An 18,857-nucleotide genomic window follows, 5' to 3' on the forward strand; every position below is an offset into this window, starting at 1 on the left:
GATCCTATTTTAGGAGGACAATTAAATTTTACGCCCATGCGGGGGAGAAGGTCAGCAACACATACATTGTACAATACAGGGACCGCCACACACCCTTGCTTAACGCCCACATTTATGTGGATGGAATCAGATGTTTCCCCCTCATTGTTCAATCTAATGCTGGCTAAATTGTTACTATGCAACAGGATTAGGATTTGTAATATCCAGTTTGGGCAATTTAAGGCTCTGAGCTTTGCCCACAAGATCTCCCGGTTTACCATGTCGAAATCACTACTAATGTCAATGAAGGCAATGTAATGAGTAACCTCCTTTCTACTATGCGAGATGTTAATCAGTTGGTCTAAAACTCTGATATTGTCCCTGAACCAGGTCTAAAGCCTGTCTGGGCAAAGCTTAGGATCCCATTGGACGTAACCAAGGATTCTAATTGCCCCAAGGACTAATGACATAAAAATGTTGCCTGTAACATCTAACATGGACAATAGTCAGTAATTTGCCGCTTTAGTCCGGTCCCCCTTTTCGTGTACCGGAATAAGAACCGACCGTTGTCATGTAGACAGTACAAAACAGGATGTACAGCCTCAGGAATACAGTGTAAGCAATACTTGGGTCTAGTTGTCCGGGTCCTTTTGGAACACTGTTTGCCAAGCCGTTTGGGCCTGGGGCAAAAAATAGTAGTGTGACCAGATTTTAAAAAGTAAAAAACCGGGACTGGGCAACTAACATAAAAGTAGGACTGACTCTTGAAAGTGGCTGTCAAGGCACTACACTTCAGTAGAGGTTGGAGGAGAAGGGGGTTTAAGCTTATCTTAAGTTGTAAAATGCAGCATTTCTTCTGTGTGAGATTGTACATTCCTGCCCTTCAGCTATAAAGACTGACTACCAAAAACCAGGACCACTGCAGTTTCCAAAGGAAACATAATTTTGAGAAAAGGGGGGTGGGGGGGGACAGAGCATCAAAAACCGAGACAGTCCCGGCAAAACAGGGACGTCTGGTCACCCTGAAAAATAGGGAATGCATAGATGGGAAAGAGGGTCACATACCCCATGTAACACGCAAAGCATGGTTACAACAAAGAAGGAAAGCGGAGTTGTTGGGATCTCAAACATGGAGGGGGGAAAAAATATAGTTTATTTGGAACTTTATGGCGCGCTACTTTTCATGCACTACATTGCAGTTAAGACTAGCACTACATATATCGAACTTCAGTGCTTTAAGAATACCAACCGCGTGCGTGTGCGTGTGTGTGTTTTAGTTTCTTTGAGGTCAGCAATTTTGAGCTCATTTGTAATTGAACCAAACACAACAAGGCAGTGCTTGCCAGGGCCGACACAATGATTGCACGGCCCTGGGTGGTAAAAGATCTGTGGGCCCCCTAATTAGCATAAATAGTGACATCAGTGATATCATAGATTGAGTCTTTAGCATGCAAAGGTATGATGGGAATGTAAATTAGAAACATTTTGCCATGAGTAAGGTAGTAGACAAATACACTGACGTCCAGTACATGAATAGTCAATATCAATATTTACCTATGCAGCAAGATCAGGTCAAGGAATTTTTTGAAAGTAGCAGACAGCTGCTACAGATAAGGATTGATTATTTTGACTGTCAAAAAACAAATTAATGCAAATAATGCAATCAAGTGCTGCTCACTACAAAATAAGAAGGGAGCCTCATTAATGTACCCGCTGAGCTTTGATTGGAGAGGACGAGGAGGACAAAACTGATTGCTGGTGTAGAATAGCAGGGGATCATATAGCAGAAAGTTGAAAAGACAACCAAGCGTTTTAGTAGACCGTTAGTGAGATGTTATACGTTTAGACCTTTCTGTAAATCATATGTCTTCTTTCCTATCCCTGTGGCAATATGTGGTGTTTTGACATGGGGATGAGTATGGCTACCTCACATCACAGAGTGTGGGAACTTTTGCCCCATAGCGAAAATCAAAAGCTGGCACCCAAGAATATACACGCACAGTAAGTGAGCATATCTAAAAGTGAAAGATACAAATGTAGTTCAATGGATCTTTCCCATTAGAAGAAAGTGCACTAGACAAAAGAGCATTGGCCTTTCAAAAAAAGTAATCAATAGAAAAATAACGGAAATGTTCCAAAAGTATAAAAGGTGCTCAACTTTTAAACCCAGCAATATGTATTGAAATATTCCATGGAAAACAAAATCCCAATACGAGCATGTGCTTTTATGATAATTGTATGCATCTGCACTAGAAACATGACAACCTGGGTGAAATCCTGGCAACCAAATGCTTCAGCAAGCTTGCCGACCTCAAAAACCCCCAAGGGGGGGGGGGGTCATGTCCGTCCTCTAATGTTACACTGTCTACCCACATATGTCCTTTTCTTGTGCCCCCTAGCAACGCATGGTCACAATCAGGGAAAAAATAACTGCACCAGTCTCCAGGATTGCAACCTCTCTTGCCACAACCTGGGCAAATATTCAGGACTCAATTGCCCTCATCATTTACCCTCCTCAACCCGATGTCTGGATTTCAACAATACTCTGCTTTATGAACATGACTTGAAAAGTACACATACCACATTAAGGTACCAACTCAAATATATAAATCCTGCCAGAAATATGTTAAGCAAAAAGTGTAGAATTGTGGCGCAATTCCCCCTTCTGGACTGGTAGACTACAAATACCAGAATACAATTCAGCAAAAGGCAAAAAATGTGCCTTTTTATTTTCAGGATGTAGAACATGTAATGTGTGAAAAGGTTTCCTGTTTGTGTTCCAAGTGTTTGATAAATGCATGGTTGAAATATGATGTAAAACCAAAAAAGAAAATCATTCTACCAAAAATAAACACTTTTTGGTGTGTTAAATATGAACTTCTGAAACTAATGTAGCTAATTGAAACTGTTGTGTGACATATTGTAATTAACCTGGAGGAGAGCATAGATTTAGGCAGCTACCTGGTGCTTTGTGTGTGCTTTCAGAATGTAAATGCCCATTTGCATTTCTTAACAGAGAAAAGTTACCAATATCTCCTCCAAAACAATGCCCTCTAAAATGGGCTATCACTTGTAAATCGCCCCCACCTTTTAAATGCTCTGCTTGAAGAAAGGAAGTGATAAGTAGTCATTAAGGGGACTGCAGCATCCGATGGGCCGCTGGGAGTGGATGTTGGTCTGAAGAGAGCCACAGGAGGTTGGGAAGGGAACTGTGGCCTCATGTGAGCTTAGTACATGGAAGCCGCACAGCCACGCTAGAAACAATATTCTTGGTATGGTTGAGGCGGCACTGGTGCGTGCGGGGCCCCTTGGACAGCCTCCGACAGCGGGGCACTGGGCCACTGCACAGATTGCCCATTCGTCGGGCCGGCTCTGGTGCTAGCCCGTTCACGCTTCTTTTGCAATAAGCAGGTCTCAAAAATAGGTCACAAATAAAGTAGTCTTGTAAAGCGCTGTTATGCCATTTTGTTTGCTTTGCTTCACATAGATCTGCGAAAATAAAGATGGGTCATATTGTTAATGGCAAAGCGGGAGAGGCAGAAGCAAAACCTGTGGCATTGATGGATGCGGGTTGAAGTACCCGGTTGATGCGAGCTTTCTATGTAGTAGTTGGCGTATTTGCTTGGGAGTATGTTATCCTGAGAGGCGATAGTGAAGACTGAAAGCATAGAGAATTCTTTAAGTAAGGGCAGTGTTGCCCACTAATGAGGGGGAAGTGATGTAGAGCTGAAACGGATTGTTGTTCGCGGTTTGGTGATCTTCATATCACTAGGCTTGTGATTGCCACACCTTAGTGTGGTGGAAGGGTGAGATTTAGAGTCAGCTGTTTAGCCCGTTTCCAGGGGTAGTTGTTAATTTCCATTACGGTTACCTTATGTCCGATCCTTGAATGTCCCTTAGTCGGTGAGGGAAGGCTACCATTATTTTCTGAAGTTTTGAAGTCGAGTAATGCGGACAGAGCAGGAGGCTATTGGTTCTAATGGACAGGCCGTTCCGGGCGGTGGTCTTGTGAGCTGATCAGTTGAACAATTTTCTTTTGCTGCTCTTTGAAGGTTAGGTACTCCTTTGTATGGAAGTTCTCCGGTATCAAATTCAAGAGAGATTGGTTGATAAGAAGGAGAACGTGGTGCCATTCCGGTTAATATTAGGTATTGTTATACATCCATGAAGATGTGCAGTGCAAGAATTTCCGTCTGGTGAATTATGGGCCTTTGTTGTAGTACGAGCAGATGGCAATACAAAAGGGTTTTGAAGTGGATGCTCTTTTTGATTGGGAAACGGTGCTGGGTGCGGGTGGCTGGGGAGAAGTATTTGCTTCTTTTCAGGCGACGAAGTAATCTCACTGCTGAATTTTGGATTCTTTGGAGTCTGTTAAATAAATGGTTTGAGAATCCAAGGTAGAAGCTGTCTGCACAATCAAGTCCTGACATTACCTAGGAGAAGAGAGCATTGTTCCGTGTGTGAAGGTAACATAGGGCAATGTGCTGTAAAATGCAGAGTTGAATGAAACAGCTCCTTATCTGTGGTTGTAGCACGAGGATGTGGACCATTGCATTTCCTAAATCACTCACAATATTTGAAAGAAGTGGGCAAGATCCATTGATATGCAACCAGATAATTGGTGTGGAGTTTGTAGTTGCAGTGCCGCTGACCAGGAGTTCTGTTTTAGATGGGATGAGGGTATGTCTGCTGACTGTCATCCAGGAGCTCGTGTGAGACAAACATTGGGGCCCATTGTTCCATCATACTCGAGTTTGTTGACAGATTGGATGTCATCTGCATGGCTGAAGCCCATGTCACTGATGAGCTTCAATGGGGGTGGTCAGGTTTATGTTAAATAGAAGGGGCATCAGTCTTCAGCCTTGGGGTACACCACGTCAGGTTCCAAGTAAAGAATGTGAATGGGGTCATGAGTGATGCTTCTACTCTCCCCGTCAGCAAGGATGTGATCCTGTAAGGGGCGATTCTCTTAATTCTAATGTCATTTAATCTCTTTAGTAGGATCTCATGATTGAGGATATCAAATACTGCTGAGATATCCAGTAGGATGAGTTGTGTCAAGGTCTGTGTTGTTCTCTAGCATGTCCCAGATCAAGCAGAGCATGGATTCCGTTCTTGTCATTAGGCTGAATCCACGTTGGGAGTTGTTGCTCCGAATTTAAACAAAGCTGTAGACAGATACATACATATTGCCGATCGAAGGGATGTTGAAAATCAGGCAGCAGTTGGCTGGATCACTTGGGTTTGCTCAAGGAGGGGTTTAACGAGGCAGTTTTGCAGGCAAGAGGGGTCGTTACTTGAGTAATGGATGTGTACAACGAAAGTTGGAACCAGAACTTGGTCTTTGATTATCATTTTATAGATGGTGGGGGTATGGGAGTTTTGGGGAGACGAAGTTGATTGTGGAAAGCAGTTTTTCCATGCTGAAAAAGCAAAAAGCTGTTAGACTGCATTGATGGTGCTGAAAGTTACTTTCATAAGTGTGCTGGGAAACGGTGGTCTTTTCTGGCCAGGTGTTATTAGATTTGTTGTAAATGTGTGATTTGATAGAAACTGGGATCTTGTCTGGTTATGGGAGTCACGTTGCACGATATGGGGTGGGGGGTCGTAAATTCATGGGTGATTTTAAATACTTCCTTCTGGCCGTGGTGGGCAGAGTTGATGCGATGTACACAATGGGCCTCATTCCGACCCGGGCACAAAGGGATACTGGGCACCGGTAAGGACACCGGTGCCGGTAATCCCTTTGCGCCCTATTCCGAGGTGCCCAAACATACCCCATTAGGGGACCAGGGTGCAAATAAGGCCTTGGCATGCGCCGGGCTGTTATTTGCGCCCTCCCCATTCCCATTGAGCCCTATGGGGGCTCAAATGGGAATGGGAAATGGGGACTTACCGGTCCCTCCAAGGTCGAAATGGACCGGTAAGTCCCCATCTCACCAAACCGGAGTCGGACCCGGTTTTGGAGGCAGCCATGGCATAGATAGCGCCATGGCTACCTCCAAACTCAGAATGAGGCCCACTGTCTCCCCCCCCACCCTTTCATTATTTCGGTCCTGTAATGTTGCAGTTGCTGGTGGTAGGCTAGTTTGTGTGTTGGGTCGTTGCTGCTTCACAATTGAGTTTTTATGTTTAATTTGTCAAGATTCAACATGGGGTGACCATTTGGAGGATTGCTTGTTTGTGGGGTATTGAACGTTTTTGGGAAATACAGCAACTAGGGTTCTGTTTATCCAGTTGTGAATGTCATTGAGCAAGTCATCTGGTGTAGCAGTCAGAGGTTCAGTTGGAATTTGAGATGTAGTGGCTTCAAGTTTTTCCATTAGGAAGTACTTGGATTTTCTTCCAAGGACTAGTTAACATTGGGTTTGATCATATTGGGGCTTTTGTGATAATGAATGGCATAGATAGGGGGGCTGCCCCCATGGTAGTTGGGCTGGGGCAGAGAATGATGGTGTTCTTAATGCAGAAAAAGCAGCTCATGGGAATGTCCGACCCGAGGAGTTGGTCCTTTGGCCAATTGTTTGAAATGAAGAGCACAGAGGTTTGTAGAGACAGGTTTTGAAGCTACATGTTGAAATCTCCCAGTAGGTTGAGATGGTACCCAGTCATTTTATGGAAAACAAACACAAAGTTAAGTTTCACCAAAAACCATAATGCCGAAAGAATACTGAAAATTGTAAAATATATATATATATATATATATATATATATATATATATATATATATATATATATATATATATATATATATATGGGAAGTGGGGTAAGGGCTTCAAATGGATGGGGTTACAAGGATAGAAAAAGGGGGCTTACAGGGGGGCCCAAATAAAAAATAAAAATTCTGCATTTTATCGGCATTATATTTTTGTTGAAACTTACCTCTGAAATGGTCTTCGGTAAAAATCACATATAACCGACTGAGAGGTGCGTGGTCTATCGAGAGGTTAGAGGCTATATCCTTCACGTTGAAGGATAGGTTGTAGCACTGAGGTCTGCAAAAAGAGTAGAAACATTAGGGTGAATGCATTTCAGATTAAACAGGTTAAAAGTAGAGATTCACATTCAGAGATGCGAGTATGATTTGTAGTTGTGACTTTGATGCAATCTCTGTGGATACGTGTAATTCTTCTCCCTATTCCAATTATCCTGTTGAAGAACTTTATCCACTGGAATATGCTTCCACCAACACCGTCACATTTTCATGATGGAAGCACAGTGCGAAAAAAAACGAACAAAAAAATCACAACAAAGGCGGCTTATTTGAAGAATATTTTCAGACGCTGCTGCCCTTTCATGCTGCTAATGACTAAAGCAAATCTTGCAGTCTGTGCCATAAATAAAAGTCCACACTGCATGTGCCAAAATTAAATCATAAAGTCTGTGCCAACAGTATATGTCTGAATGGACCCCAGTTCTGCAGCATGATACTCTCCGAGCCCATAGACTGCATATTTGCCCTCTCACCTCTGCCCCTCACACACACACCTTTTAAAACATACCCGTTTTCTGCCGGTCCCTCTGCTCCACTCTTCTCCAGTACAATTCATCCCACAATGAAGCCTCCGCTAGGAGATCCCCTAGAAGTCTTGGACATGGAACCCGAGTACGAGATCTTCTGTGCATGCTGAGTTTCCAACAAAGACACTGTTGTGGCCAGCTGGGGGCCGAGACACCCATGTATCATCTCGTTCCTGAAGGAACAGAAGTCCACAGGGGCCCCAATGTGGGATACCTCCCAGGCTCAAGTTTTGTCGTGCGTGGGCATCTGCCCCTACAGGCATAAGGGGCATGTTAAGCAAAGCGCTCCCCCAGACAGCAGCGGCCTGTTCATAATTGGGGGAAGCCACTCCAGGGGCAATTCTGCACAGGATAGAATTGGGGTGGAGGCTACCTGGTGCAAGGAGTAAACTTAACTGCATCACAGTGATTGCCACTAGCTTCATGGCATTGTAGGTTATCCGACTAAATGGTACTCATTTTATGGACTGCCTAAGAATGAAAGGTAGAAATGATACTAAAAGATTTCTAACATGTACAATACACGTTTATGTGGCTTTGTAGATGTTGCTATCGTTTTTAGTTTTGGCTATTAGCTTGCTCTGAAAGCGCTGCCTATAAAACAAACACTATTATCATGGGAAACTAAGACAGGAGAGAGACGCGAGAAGGGACACAGCCTGTGGGTGTTCTGTTATTTAGCCATTCATTGAGTGCACATGGTAATGCTAGAACCTATGTTCATTCCCACCTAGTAGCTGCCCCTCCCTAACCAAGAACCCCCCCTGTGGGTTCTTAAGAGTTCACCCCTGTCTTTTGTTTTCTGAGCAGCCTTCTGAAAGGTTATGGCTTAACTGTAGTTCTAAACCAGCTCAAAGTTAAATAGAACTGCCTTAACCGAATGTGCCTTCATCCACTTGATTTCTAAGCAGTATGTATGGCTATGCTTCAGTTCCTAGCACTGAATAACTGTTAAAACCAACCTTGGCAAAATAACAGCTTTGGCTCGTATATAGACATTAGCCAGGCACTGCCATAAAAAGCCCAGATACTAGGACCATTTGGGAGCTTATGCCATCTTATGGCCAGGTAGTACCATTATGGCAGTGCCTGGAAAAGGGAATTCTACGATTACGAAAACCCCAAAAATGTTGGTTTTGGCAAAGCATCTTATATGGGACACGGAGATAAACCTCCTCAGCATGTGCACCAAATGTGTGTCCTGCAGCACCTCCCACTGCAGCCAGAGATCTACCATTGCATGACCCCCGACAATCATGTGTCAACTTGTACTTTGTAGGATTTCCACTGTGCTTGTTTGAGAACCCCGGACCTTCCACCAAAAACACATACTAACCGTCATGTTACTTTAAGTTCCATTCCTTCTCATTTGAACTCCCAACCTTACCCTTTTCGCACGATCGTCTTTACTTCCACCGGCACTCATACACTGTCCTCCACTCGCCACATGTTTATCCTCATCCTTATCCACTTTTTTTCCCCTCTTTAGTTTTTCCAAACACTGCAACGTTACTGAAAGGAAACATGTTGGCTCTGTACTGCAAACGATCTGTAAAGCTAAAAATACATTCTCAAGCATCTCTCCATGGCACGTTAATCCATCATTGTAACCACATGCAGCTTTCGTAATGCACCTCAACCTCGCCGTCCAGTAACTACTGCCAATGCACCACGAAGACAACCGGCACTGCACATGGACCTCCTCCTGCAAATTAACACAGTATAGTATACCGAGATAATGGGCAGCTCTCACAATGCACTTCAATTCAAAGTAGTAACAATGTTAATACATTACTGAAACAGCAAACCACATTAACGATGCGCATCAATGCCATTCTGCACTACCCCCTGATGGCTCACTATTGACAACCCGCAGCTCTCACAAAACACCACCAGCTACCCTTTCCGACTTGTCAGCACTGTTAATGCTCTAATTACGTCCTGGTAATCTTCATTACTCCTAGTCCTACTCTTCCTCGTCGCCGTACGTCAAGAGGCCCTCACCTTCGACACAGGACCTTCTTTTATTTCTTTAAATCCCTTTAGCTCCTCCCCCATAAGCACATCACTTAGTTTTCATATTACCAAGCCGGAGCATGGGACCTTCCCCGCAGGGAGGGTGATGAGGGTTGTCAGTACTGTGATGAGGAAGAGTAGGACTAGGAGTAATGAAGACTACCGGTAAGTAATCAGAGCATTACATCCATGTCCACTCTTCCTTGTCCCAGTACTTACTTCATGAGGCATACCATAGCAGCAACAGGGAAAAAAGGTCCCAATGAGACAAGAAGCCAAAACAGTGCAGAAACACACACCTTTAATGACTCCAAAAACCCCAACCCCGAAGGAACCCTCCTCCAAGTGGGAGACATTCAACCGATAGTGGTTGTTCTGATCAGCCCAGGTGGCAGCCCTACAAATCTCCTGCAGAGAAAACTCCCTGTTCAACAGCCCAAGACAAGAAGCCGCCAAACCCCTGGTGGACCATCCCTGAATATGCGCACACACAGGGAGCCCCGCTGCCACATAGGCCATCAAGACAACAACCCTGATCCAACGGCTAATGGAGACCACTGAGGCCTTGCGACCTGCACCAGCAGGGCCAAACATAACTAGGAGGCTATCAGATTTGCAAAAGAGGGCAGTCCGCGCCAAATACTCCAAGAACGCCCACCAAACATCAGTGGCATGCCACGCCACCTCCTCTGGTATTTTTGGATTCTGAAAAAATGCCGGGAGAACCAGATCCTGAGAGGCTTGAAAACGAGAGACAACCTTAGGAAGGAACTTCGAGTCACACCGAATCCGGCAGCACCCTCAGAAAAGGGGGATGACACAATAGAGCCCCAATTTCCCCCAGCCTATGGGCAGAAGTGATAGCAATAAGAAAGGCAGTCTTCAGCGCAAGAGGTTTAATGTCAATCTCAGAAATGGGCTCAAAAGGAGTCCCTTGAAGGAATCGCAAGACAAGAGGGAGGTCCCAAGGCGGAAGCCCCTTATAAGCACAGGGCCGGGAAGAAGAAAAACCCCAGAACAACTTCACCACTAAACACCTCCCCAACCAGCCATCACCAACTTAGCCATCAACCACGAACACCTAATCATCCTGGGGGACTTCAAATCTGGTTTGAAGACAATCACGCCAACTCCCAAAACTCACTGATTGAACAACTCACCACCATGAAACTACAACAACTAGTCAGTCAAAGGGGCAACTCACTCGGCAGGACACACCCTCAACGCAATTTTCGCCAACGAACAACTCATCACCACGGCACCGCCAATGCAAATACTGTGGAGCTACCATCTCCTCATCCCATTCATGATCACTCTGCCTACTCAAGTCTGCACCCAACCCCCGAAACTCACATCCACCACAAAAAGAAACTGGTAAAACGTCAAAGAAAGCAACTTATTCGAACAACTGGAATTAACCAAACCCTCAACTACAGAACTAGAGCTGGCTGACCTAGACGGGAAAGCGGAGATACTACACAAATGGATTGCAGATACAATAGACAAGATCGCCCCAGAAAAAACGTTCACCCTATCAAAAAAAAGAGCAATGGCAAAATGGTTCACCCCGCTATTAAAGGCCATGAAAAAGGAAAACAAAAAAATGGAACTCAAATAGAGGAAGGAATACAACCCAGAAAAAAAAAAAAACACTGTTCCAGAAACAAATCCGCGCATACAAGAAGGAAATTCAAAAGGCGAAGAGAAGACATTGCAATGACAGACTCACCAATGCCACCAACACACAAAAAGAAATGTTTAGCATCATTAAAGAAATGAGAAACCCACCTGGATGCGATAACACCCCAAACCCCTCAGAAAAACTATGCAACGACCTGGCAGACCACTTAAAAAAAAATATATATATATCAATGACAGCCGACAAACCATACAAAAGAGACGCACCAACCACAACATACAACCCAACGAACCTAACACGGAACCACAGCACAACCTCAAAATTTTCCTGAAATATCAGCAGAGGCATTCGCAATGCTGGTAAAACAAAGCAAGAAAGCTGGATCACCCATGGACCCATGTCCCCCAGACATCTACAAGTCAATCCTCGCGCAAGGAACGCCAGCAAAACACAATAGAAATGTTCTAAATCTATCACTAGCAACAGGGACTGTACCGAGGATCTTCAAATCAGCATACATCAAGCCACTCCTGAAAAACACAAGTGGTGACGTAGAAGACCTCTCCAACTACAGGCCGATCTCTAACATCCCCTACCCGGCAAAACTTCTAGAAACGTACATATATAAAATAACCCAAGAACACGAAGAAAAACACCACCTGCTAGACCAAGCTCAAGTCGGTTTCAGACCAGCAAGAGGAAGGGAAACAGCACTATTATCCATCTGGGACGACCTTAAAACTAACGCAGACCCAAACACTACCTCAGCCCTTATTCTACTCGACCTCTCTGCAGCATTTGACACAGTTAGCCACGACACCCTGACCAAAAGACTAGAAGACATAGGCATAACAGACACTGCACTACTCTGGACCAAATCATTCCTAGCAGACAGAACTGAAACCGTATGGATTAAACCATTCAAATCCACTCCACGAGTTAACGACTGTGGAGTGCCACAAGGATCCTCGCTATCTCCACTATATTTCAACATTTACCAGACTCCGGTCATCAGATCCTTCAAAAAATACAATATTACATGTTACAACTACGCAGATGATACTCAAATCATCTACAAAATCAAAGACACCGATGCTGATCATTCAACCGTAATCGATTGTCTAAAAAGTCTTCAACTGGATGAATGCCAACAACCTGAAAATCAACCCAGGAAAGACAGAAATCTTGATCATATCCAAAGACCAAGAGAACAAAACCACCATCCTGTGGCCTACGGAAAAAGGAAACGCACCAACACCATCGAAGGTATGGGAGTCCTAACGGACAACACCCTAACCTTAGAGCCACAAATAAATGCAACAGTGAAGAAATGTTTCTTCCTCCTCCATACACCAAGAAGAATGCTACCTTTCCTCTCCTTCACGCACAAAACACTCACTATCGTCGCCCTAATCATGTCAAGAATCAACTATGCTAACAGCCTCTACCTCAGAATACCAGAATACCTCCTGAAGAAAATGCAACAGATCCAAAATGCAGCAGCAAGACTACTCCTCAAACTATCCAGAAGAGACCACATCACTCCAGCCCTAAAAACACTACACTGGCTCCCAGTGAAACATCGCATCACCTTCAAAACAATGGGCATAACGCACAGGGCAATCAGCAGACAAGGAGCAGAATCCCTACAAAAGAAAATAAATCTACAAAACAAAGAGAACCCTCTGATCAAGCAACGAAGTCCGCCTGGAACTCAAACCATACCTTACGAAAAACCTTGGAGGCACCTCCTTCTACCATCTAGCCGCAAAAACCTGGAACAACATCCCAAAAGAAATAAGAAACACCGAAGATCACCTAAAATTTAGGAAATCACTAAAAACCTGGCTCTTCAACACCTCCGACTCAAACGGAAAACAAAAAAAGAGAAAAAGGATTACTAAACTGAAAAGGACACAGACAGTCCCAGAAATAACAAGGAAGCTCCCACGGCTCCTGGACGGGCGACACCGGATAGACTGGAACACATGCGACACGCACGGAGACAGAGTCAACTACCCCTGCCAATCCCACCTAAATCTCCACCCGCCCCTTAGTTACCACCAGATACCACAGTGTTGTGGAATTGTCGAGATAGTGGCAATCCACCACACTACCTGACTTTTGGACATTGACAGGTGCACTGGCCACAGGAGTATGAAGGGAGGACAGGGGGCTATGAGAGAGCCAGACAGAGGTGGGGGCCAGAGGAGTAAGGAACCTTGGAATGTCAGATGGACCCAGATCAGGACAGAGCCGAATCAGGGGAGACTACACAAGCCCAGCGCCTCAATTCAGGATAGAGATGCTAACTAACCAACTCCACTAACAATTTCCCCTCTGCATACACCTCTCAAACTCCAAACCAAACCTACAGCACAACAAACCCCACAAACTTCACTACACTACAACAACAAAACAAAAAGGCACAGACTCCCACAACAGTACACGACAACTACCGGCCGCAAACACCCCAGACCCAGCCAACGGACCCACCGGTCTGAGGCCGCCAACAGCACATCACTGCTCTCTTGCTCTTTTTCTGCTTCCTCCCACTAACTCAACCTCCCCTCCTCTTTCAGAGCCGCCAGAGCGCCAGGGGACCACTCCGGTGGTGATAATGTTAAAGGACATTTGTACCGTGCACTAACAGGTGAACATCAGAGTTCCCCAAGAGGAATTTAATGGAAGCGCATTGAGAACACAGAGTGGAGACAGCTAAAACCTTGTCAAAACCTTTGCGGAGGAATTTGAGGATAGCAGGAAGACCAGCACTCGGGGGAGGGATCCCGGACCGCCCACACCAGTCCTGGAAATGGCCCCAATGCCTGCCGTACGCCTTCAGAGTGGAGGGTCTAAGAGCATTCATTATAGACTCGACTACGGAACCTGAGAACCCCTCAGATATCAACCTAGATCGTGCAATAGCCACACTGCCCATTCATCCGGCAGGCTTCTGACCGCAGATCCCCTTGAAGGGGACAATGCCCCTTCGGAACCAGCCAAGGTTCCCGGGACTGAAGCTCCAACAGAGAGGGGAACCAACTCTGGCAGGGCCAGAACAGAGCTATCAACAACACAGTCACCCTGGACACTTTGATACGCTGAACCACCTGGGGGAGAAGGGGAATAGGTGTAAAGGCATAAAGGAGACCCAGAGGCCACTGCATCGAGAGGGCATCCACCCGCCAGTCCCCCTTGGCCTCAAACCGAGAGCAGAAGAGGGGAACCTTTGCCGAGGCCGGGGACGCAAACAGATCTAGAACAGGGGTCCAGAATCTGACACAGGTCTCCACAAAGACCTGGGTCGACAGGACCAGTTCCGCAGAGGAGGGAAACCGGCAGCTGAGAAGATCCGCTCGAACATTGTCCACCCCGATGATATGTGAGGCCACCCGGGAAACCATGTTTTAGTAAACAAAATAGATAGACCCAAAATCCACAACAATCAGAAGGGCAAAGGGGTCATGCATTTCAACGAAATCATTTTTTGATAAGTACCCAACATAACATTTGGTAAAACAAATCGAGAATTGGTCAATAGTACCACATATGTAAAAAAACAATATGCATTTTTCATCGGAGAATTATCAATTTGTGAAAAATTGAATATATGAAAACAGAAGAATTATAACGTTTACAAATACCACACGTAGCAGGACATGACAAAACAAAAAAGAAAAAGATGAGAAAAATATAATTGGATTAGATAGTGATTGAAAACGCTTGTGTGTGTTCAAAAACTGTATGAGAGCCCCATGTATTTTAACAATAGAGGGCAGAATTTGCCTGAAAAGAATTAACTGTTACCTTCTGGAGGCTTGGTTGTAAATTATTTGCTAGGAGAGAAAGGGGAACTTTCAGTATTGTTTGATTCAAAAAAGGGGGGGAAAGAGTTTTTGAAAATCCATGTATATAGCGATGGAAATCATTGATATAACAAAATAGAGACCTTACCAGTTAATTATAGAAAATATATGCCGAACCACGCAGCCCATCAAAAGCCAGATCCAAAAGCTCAACCTGTCTCTGCATGTCCGATAGCAAAGGGGCACAATCAGAACCTCTGTCAACAGTCTTTTTCAATTTTCTGAAACCATTTAGCACTGTTTCAGCCGTGTAGGAACCATAGACATTCACCCTAAGGGCCAGATGTGCCCCCGCATGAACCTTCTTAAGGCTGGAATTAAACCGGCAGTCCACTGGGTCCCAGATAGCCACCTCCTCGGCCAACAGAGGAGCGACCCACCAGGCTGGCGAGGATATCGTCAACTTCAACTGGATCAGAGAGCAAAGTCCCGTCCCCTTTTAATGGGTAAAGTTTGGACATGAAGCGGGGCATTGCAATCTTCTCAGGGTCATGCCAATCCCGAAGGATTTTATCCCGGATATCAGAAACCAATGACAAAACCATCCTAGGGTTATGCCTATACTGGCGAATAGAAGGGTCAGCCCCCTCCACCGGTACCAGGGGCTGCGAAAACCCCATGCAATCCCCAACTTGAGCAAGCACCTCCTCCACTCTCTCTCTGTCCAGATACTTCCCTTCTCCATCAGCCGATGAGGAACATGAAGAGGCCGAGGACTCATTGCCAGAAGAAGAGGAAGACAAGACGCCTGAGCTTGTGTCAATGTGCATGGGCGTGAATCCCTCCATGATGCTTAAGTAGCTTCTTTAACTCCTTTCTGGTCAGGGAAATACGCTTAGCCTTCTTCTTTCTCTTTCTGTATAGCTCAGGTGAAGAGGAAGCTGAAGAAGACAATAGGACCAGATGCCTTCTCTTTGCAGAATGTTTACCCATGTCGAGTATTTCCAAAACAGTGACCAAAGGATGCCTGCTTCACCACTACAGTCCTCCGTACACTGACCCAAGGCTCCACATGCAACCAATTTCCAACTTACTGCTCCCACATTCAAACAGAGGCCAGAAAGAACAACCACCAATAGGAATAAACAACAATTAATTCCCATGGAAACACTGCTCGCCGTGCCAGAGGCGGAACCCACCGGCCTCCGGATCAACATGGAGAGAGATAAAAAAAAAAACACAAAGGAGCCGACAAGCCGCCCGTGAAAGAACAGCCACACCGGCAGGAGAAACATGCCCCCAACTCCTTACCTCCACCTGGGCCCGTTTCTCCCATGGAACCCGGCCGCGATGCGCTGCGCCGGCCACTGCCCTGCAGAAACCAGGCAAGACAACCCAACTCAACCGGGCACAGAACACTGCAGGGAGCCCAGGAGCATTGCCCCACCCGAGGGAGCCGAAGGCCCCGCCACACAGCACCACCAGGGGGCAAGCAATCGTCGTTCCCCAGCACCCCACAGTCTTGTAAATGCCTATCACACGCCTACATAAAAGCCAGAACTGTTTCCTTTGCCAATGCTTGTTTAAAGAAGCATTTAACTTCCAATAAAATAAACGACGTTTCCTGGCAGTTGCACTAAAATTTGGTTTCAATTCGTTTGAGAAAAAGCACAAAAATAACAATTGTGGCTTGTGGTACTGTGGGCAAACCAAACACTCACAGTATTATTTAAATCTACTAGCAAAAATAATTCTTATCTGAAAAGAGGTAAAAGAATCAATGTACATCCCTCGCCACCCCAATGCCTCTAACCCCGACAACAAACACGTCTTTTAGTAGCAATATCAGCTTACTGCAGATAAGCAGTGATCTCAGTTCACAGCTCCAAGTTAACATATCTCTCCAGCAGATCTAAAATGTCAGAGCAGAGACCCATGACAGCACAGCATTGGTTTCACAGCCCTTGTGTCACTGGTCAATTCACCTCCTCGGCTGTATGTGTATTCAGCACCAGCACTAAGTTCCCAGGGTCGCAGTACAACTTCAAGAAACTAAGGAGGATCCTGTCGATACCTAGACCCCGTGCGGTGATCACCAGCCCATCCTCATGGAACTGTTCCAAAAAAATCTGGTTTTCATGCTCTAGTAGAGGAGCCATCTTCTGTGTGCACCAGCCAGACCTTTCGCCCAGAAGTACAGCGAAAATGACAACAAATGAACGACCACAGAGTACTTCCGGAGTAAGAACTACGATGGCATGGGCAGAATCGGTCGCAGCCATTTTAACAGAGGAAAATGTTCTTTGCAGTGAAGCCTACAAGAGTAAGTGTGACACATTTGCAAGGTAAAGTGCACAGATCTAACGCGTTGGTAATACGATCGAAGTTTACTGTCGCGTTGGTAATACGATCGAAGTTTACTGTATTGCATATTTCTCAGCGATGCTATACATTTTTTTTACTTCGTTATATAATGGTGTTTCTTTAGTGTTATACAATATCATTTAATTTGATTAATGTTCCGTACCAATCTGTGGAAATTTTCATTTCTGTGTTGTGTTATCATTCGAGCTCTGTTTAAATAAATGGGATACTCATCCGTGCCGAGATGGCCACATATTTTACACCGGTATGGGTTCGCTCATTTGGTCCGTCTTCTGTTTTAACGAATTTCAGAATGATTGACACAGGCTGTTGTAACATTCTCTATATCACGACTTCTGACAAGTCATCTGTGTAGTGGTATGTACGGACTTTGTTGAACCCAAATTAGAATATTATTTTGAGACATTTTAACACAATAGGTCCATTTTTTATACACTAACATAAGATTATGCTTCAAAAGTCACGATACAGAAAAGGCACCCAAGCAGTTAGAAACATTAATTATAGGAGGCGTGTATAATTAAAGAAAATACGACTTTGAAGTAGGTGCTTCAAAAAACACAGACGTCAGTCACTCTATTGCATGGTTCAAAAATACTTTATTGAACTTACAATGTGTCCTGTACAGGAGTGTCAGGGAGTAAATGCTCTAATTACTTAGCGGTAATCTGTGTAGTGTACCTGGTAGGAGATACACTAATTCAGGGTTTCCAGGCTAGGTACAGTAAAGTCATAATTCTATTTAAGACATGGAGGCAAAGTATTATAATTGCTCTCTTTACCACTGGAGCAGCAAAACCAACACGTTTTAGAACATAAACAGTAAAACACTTCCTGCAAAAGAACAGTCTACACATTCAAAACTCGAGTGTTCCATTTCTCACACGTGATCTCGCCCTCCAATCGACCATGCCATCCCACATAAATGTCCGCGCCTGTCCATTTTCTTCCTCTTTCTGCTGCTGCCTCGAGCTCTGTGACCGAAGCTTGGCAAGTCCAAACGAGATGAATTGATGATGCCCAACGTAGCACAACTTTTTCAACTTGTTTCGGCTCCGATCTGAATCCCGCTTGTCTCTTCAAGATCAGCTTGGTGTCCGTCCCTAGAAAAATACACGTTATGGACACTGGTATCTCAGTAAGTGACTCTCTACCATCTAAATCAGTGGTCTTCAAACAGGGGGTTTGGCCCCCCTCGATGGACCCGAAGGATATTGCAGGGGTGAGAGTGAGGGGATCGGCGGGGGTTGGACTCTTAAAAAATAATTAAGGTGACTGTTTTTTTAATAGAAAATATATGCAGCAGAAAATGTTCTGATATTTTAAAGAGCCTGGGGCTCCCCTTGGACATCCTTTGGACCCACTAGGTGGGCCAACCCATGGGTGGGGGGCGGCAGAAACAATATCTTTACTCAAGTACTCAAGGTAGGACTGAGAAAGTTTGACAACTTCTGAATAGATTGCACTCGATCTCACACAGAGAGAGATAACAAATATTATATGGTTTG

General features: G+C 44.9%; 1 protein-coding gene across 2 annotated transcripts in view; it reads right to left on the minus strand.

The window, feature by feature from the left end:
• The window catches only part of ERCC4 (ERCC excision repair 4, endonuclease catalytic subunit), a 469,013-nt gene extending 451,843 nt beyond the window's left edge, over window positions 1-17,170 (minus strand). Inside the window, exon 1 of one of the 2 annotated variants that reach the window (XM_069647829.1) lies at window positions 16,950-17,170. In XM_069647829.1, the coding sequence (XP_069503930.1) occupies window positions 16,950-17,123 (174 nt within the window). In that variant the 5' untranslated portion in view covers window positions 17,124-17,170. Of the gene's footprint in view, window positions 1-16,818 lie in introns of both variants that reach the window. The other variant, XM_069647830.1, reaches the window with a different exon arrangement.
• Between the last annotated feature and the right edge of the window lie 1,687 nt (window positions 17,171-18,857).

This window comes from Ambystoma mexicanum, chromosome 2q (genome assembly GCF_040938575.1).
Source record: "Ambystoma mexicanum isolate Mex_15411 chromosome 2q, UKY_AmexF1_1, whole genome shotgun sequence".
In the NCBI taxonomy this organism is placed as follows: Eukaryota; Metazoa; Chordata; class Amphibia; order Caudata; family Ambystomatidae; genus Ambystoma; species Ambystoma mexicanum.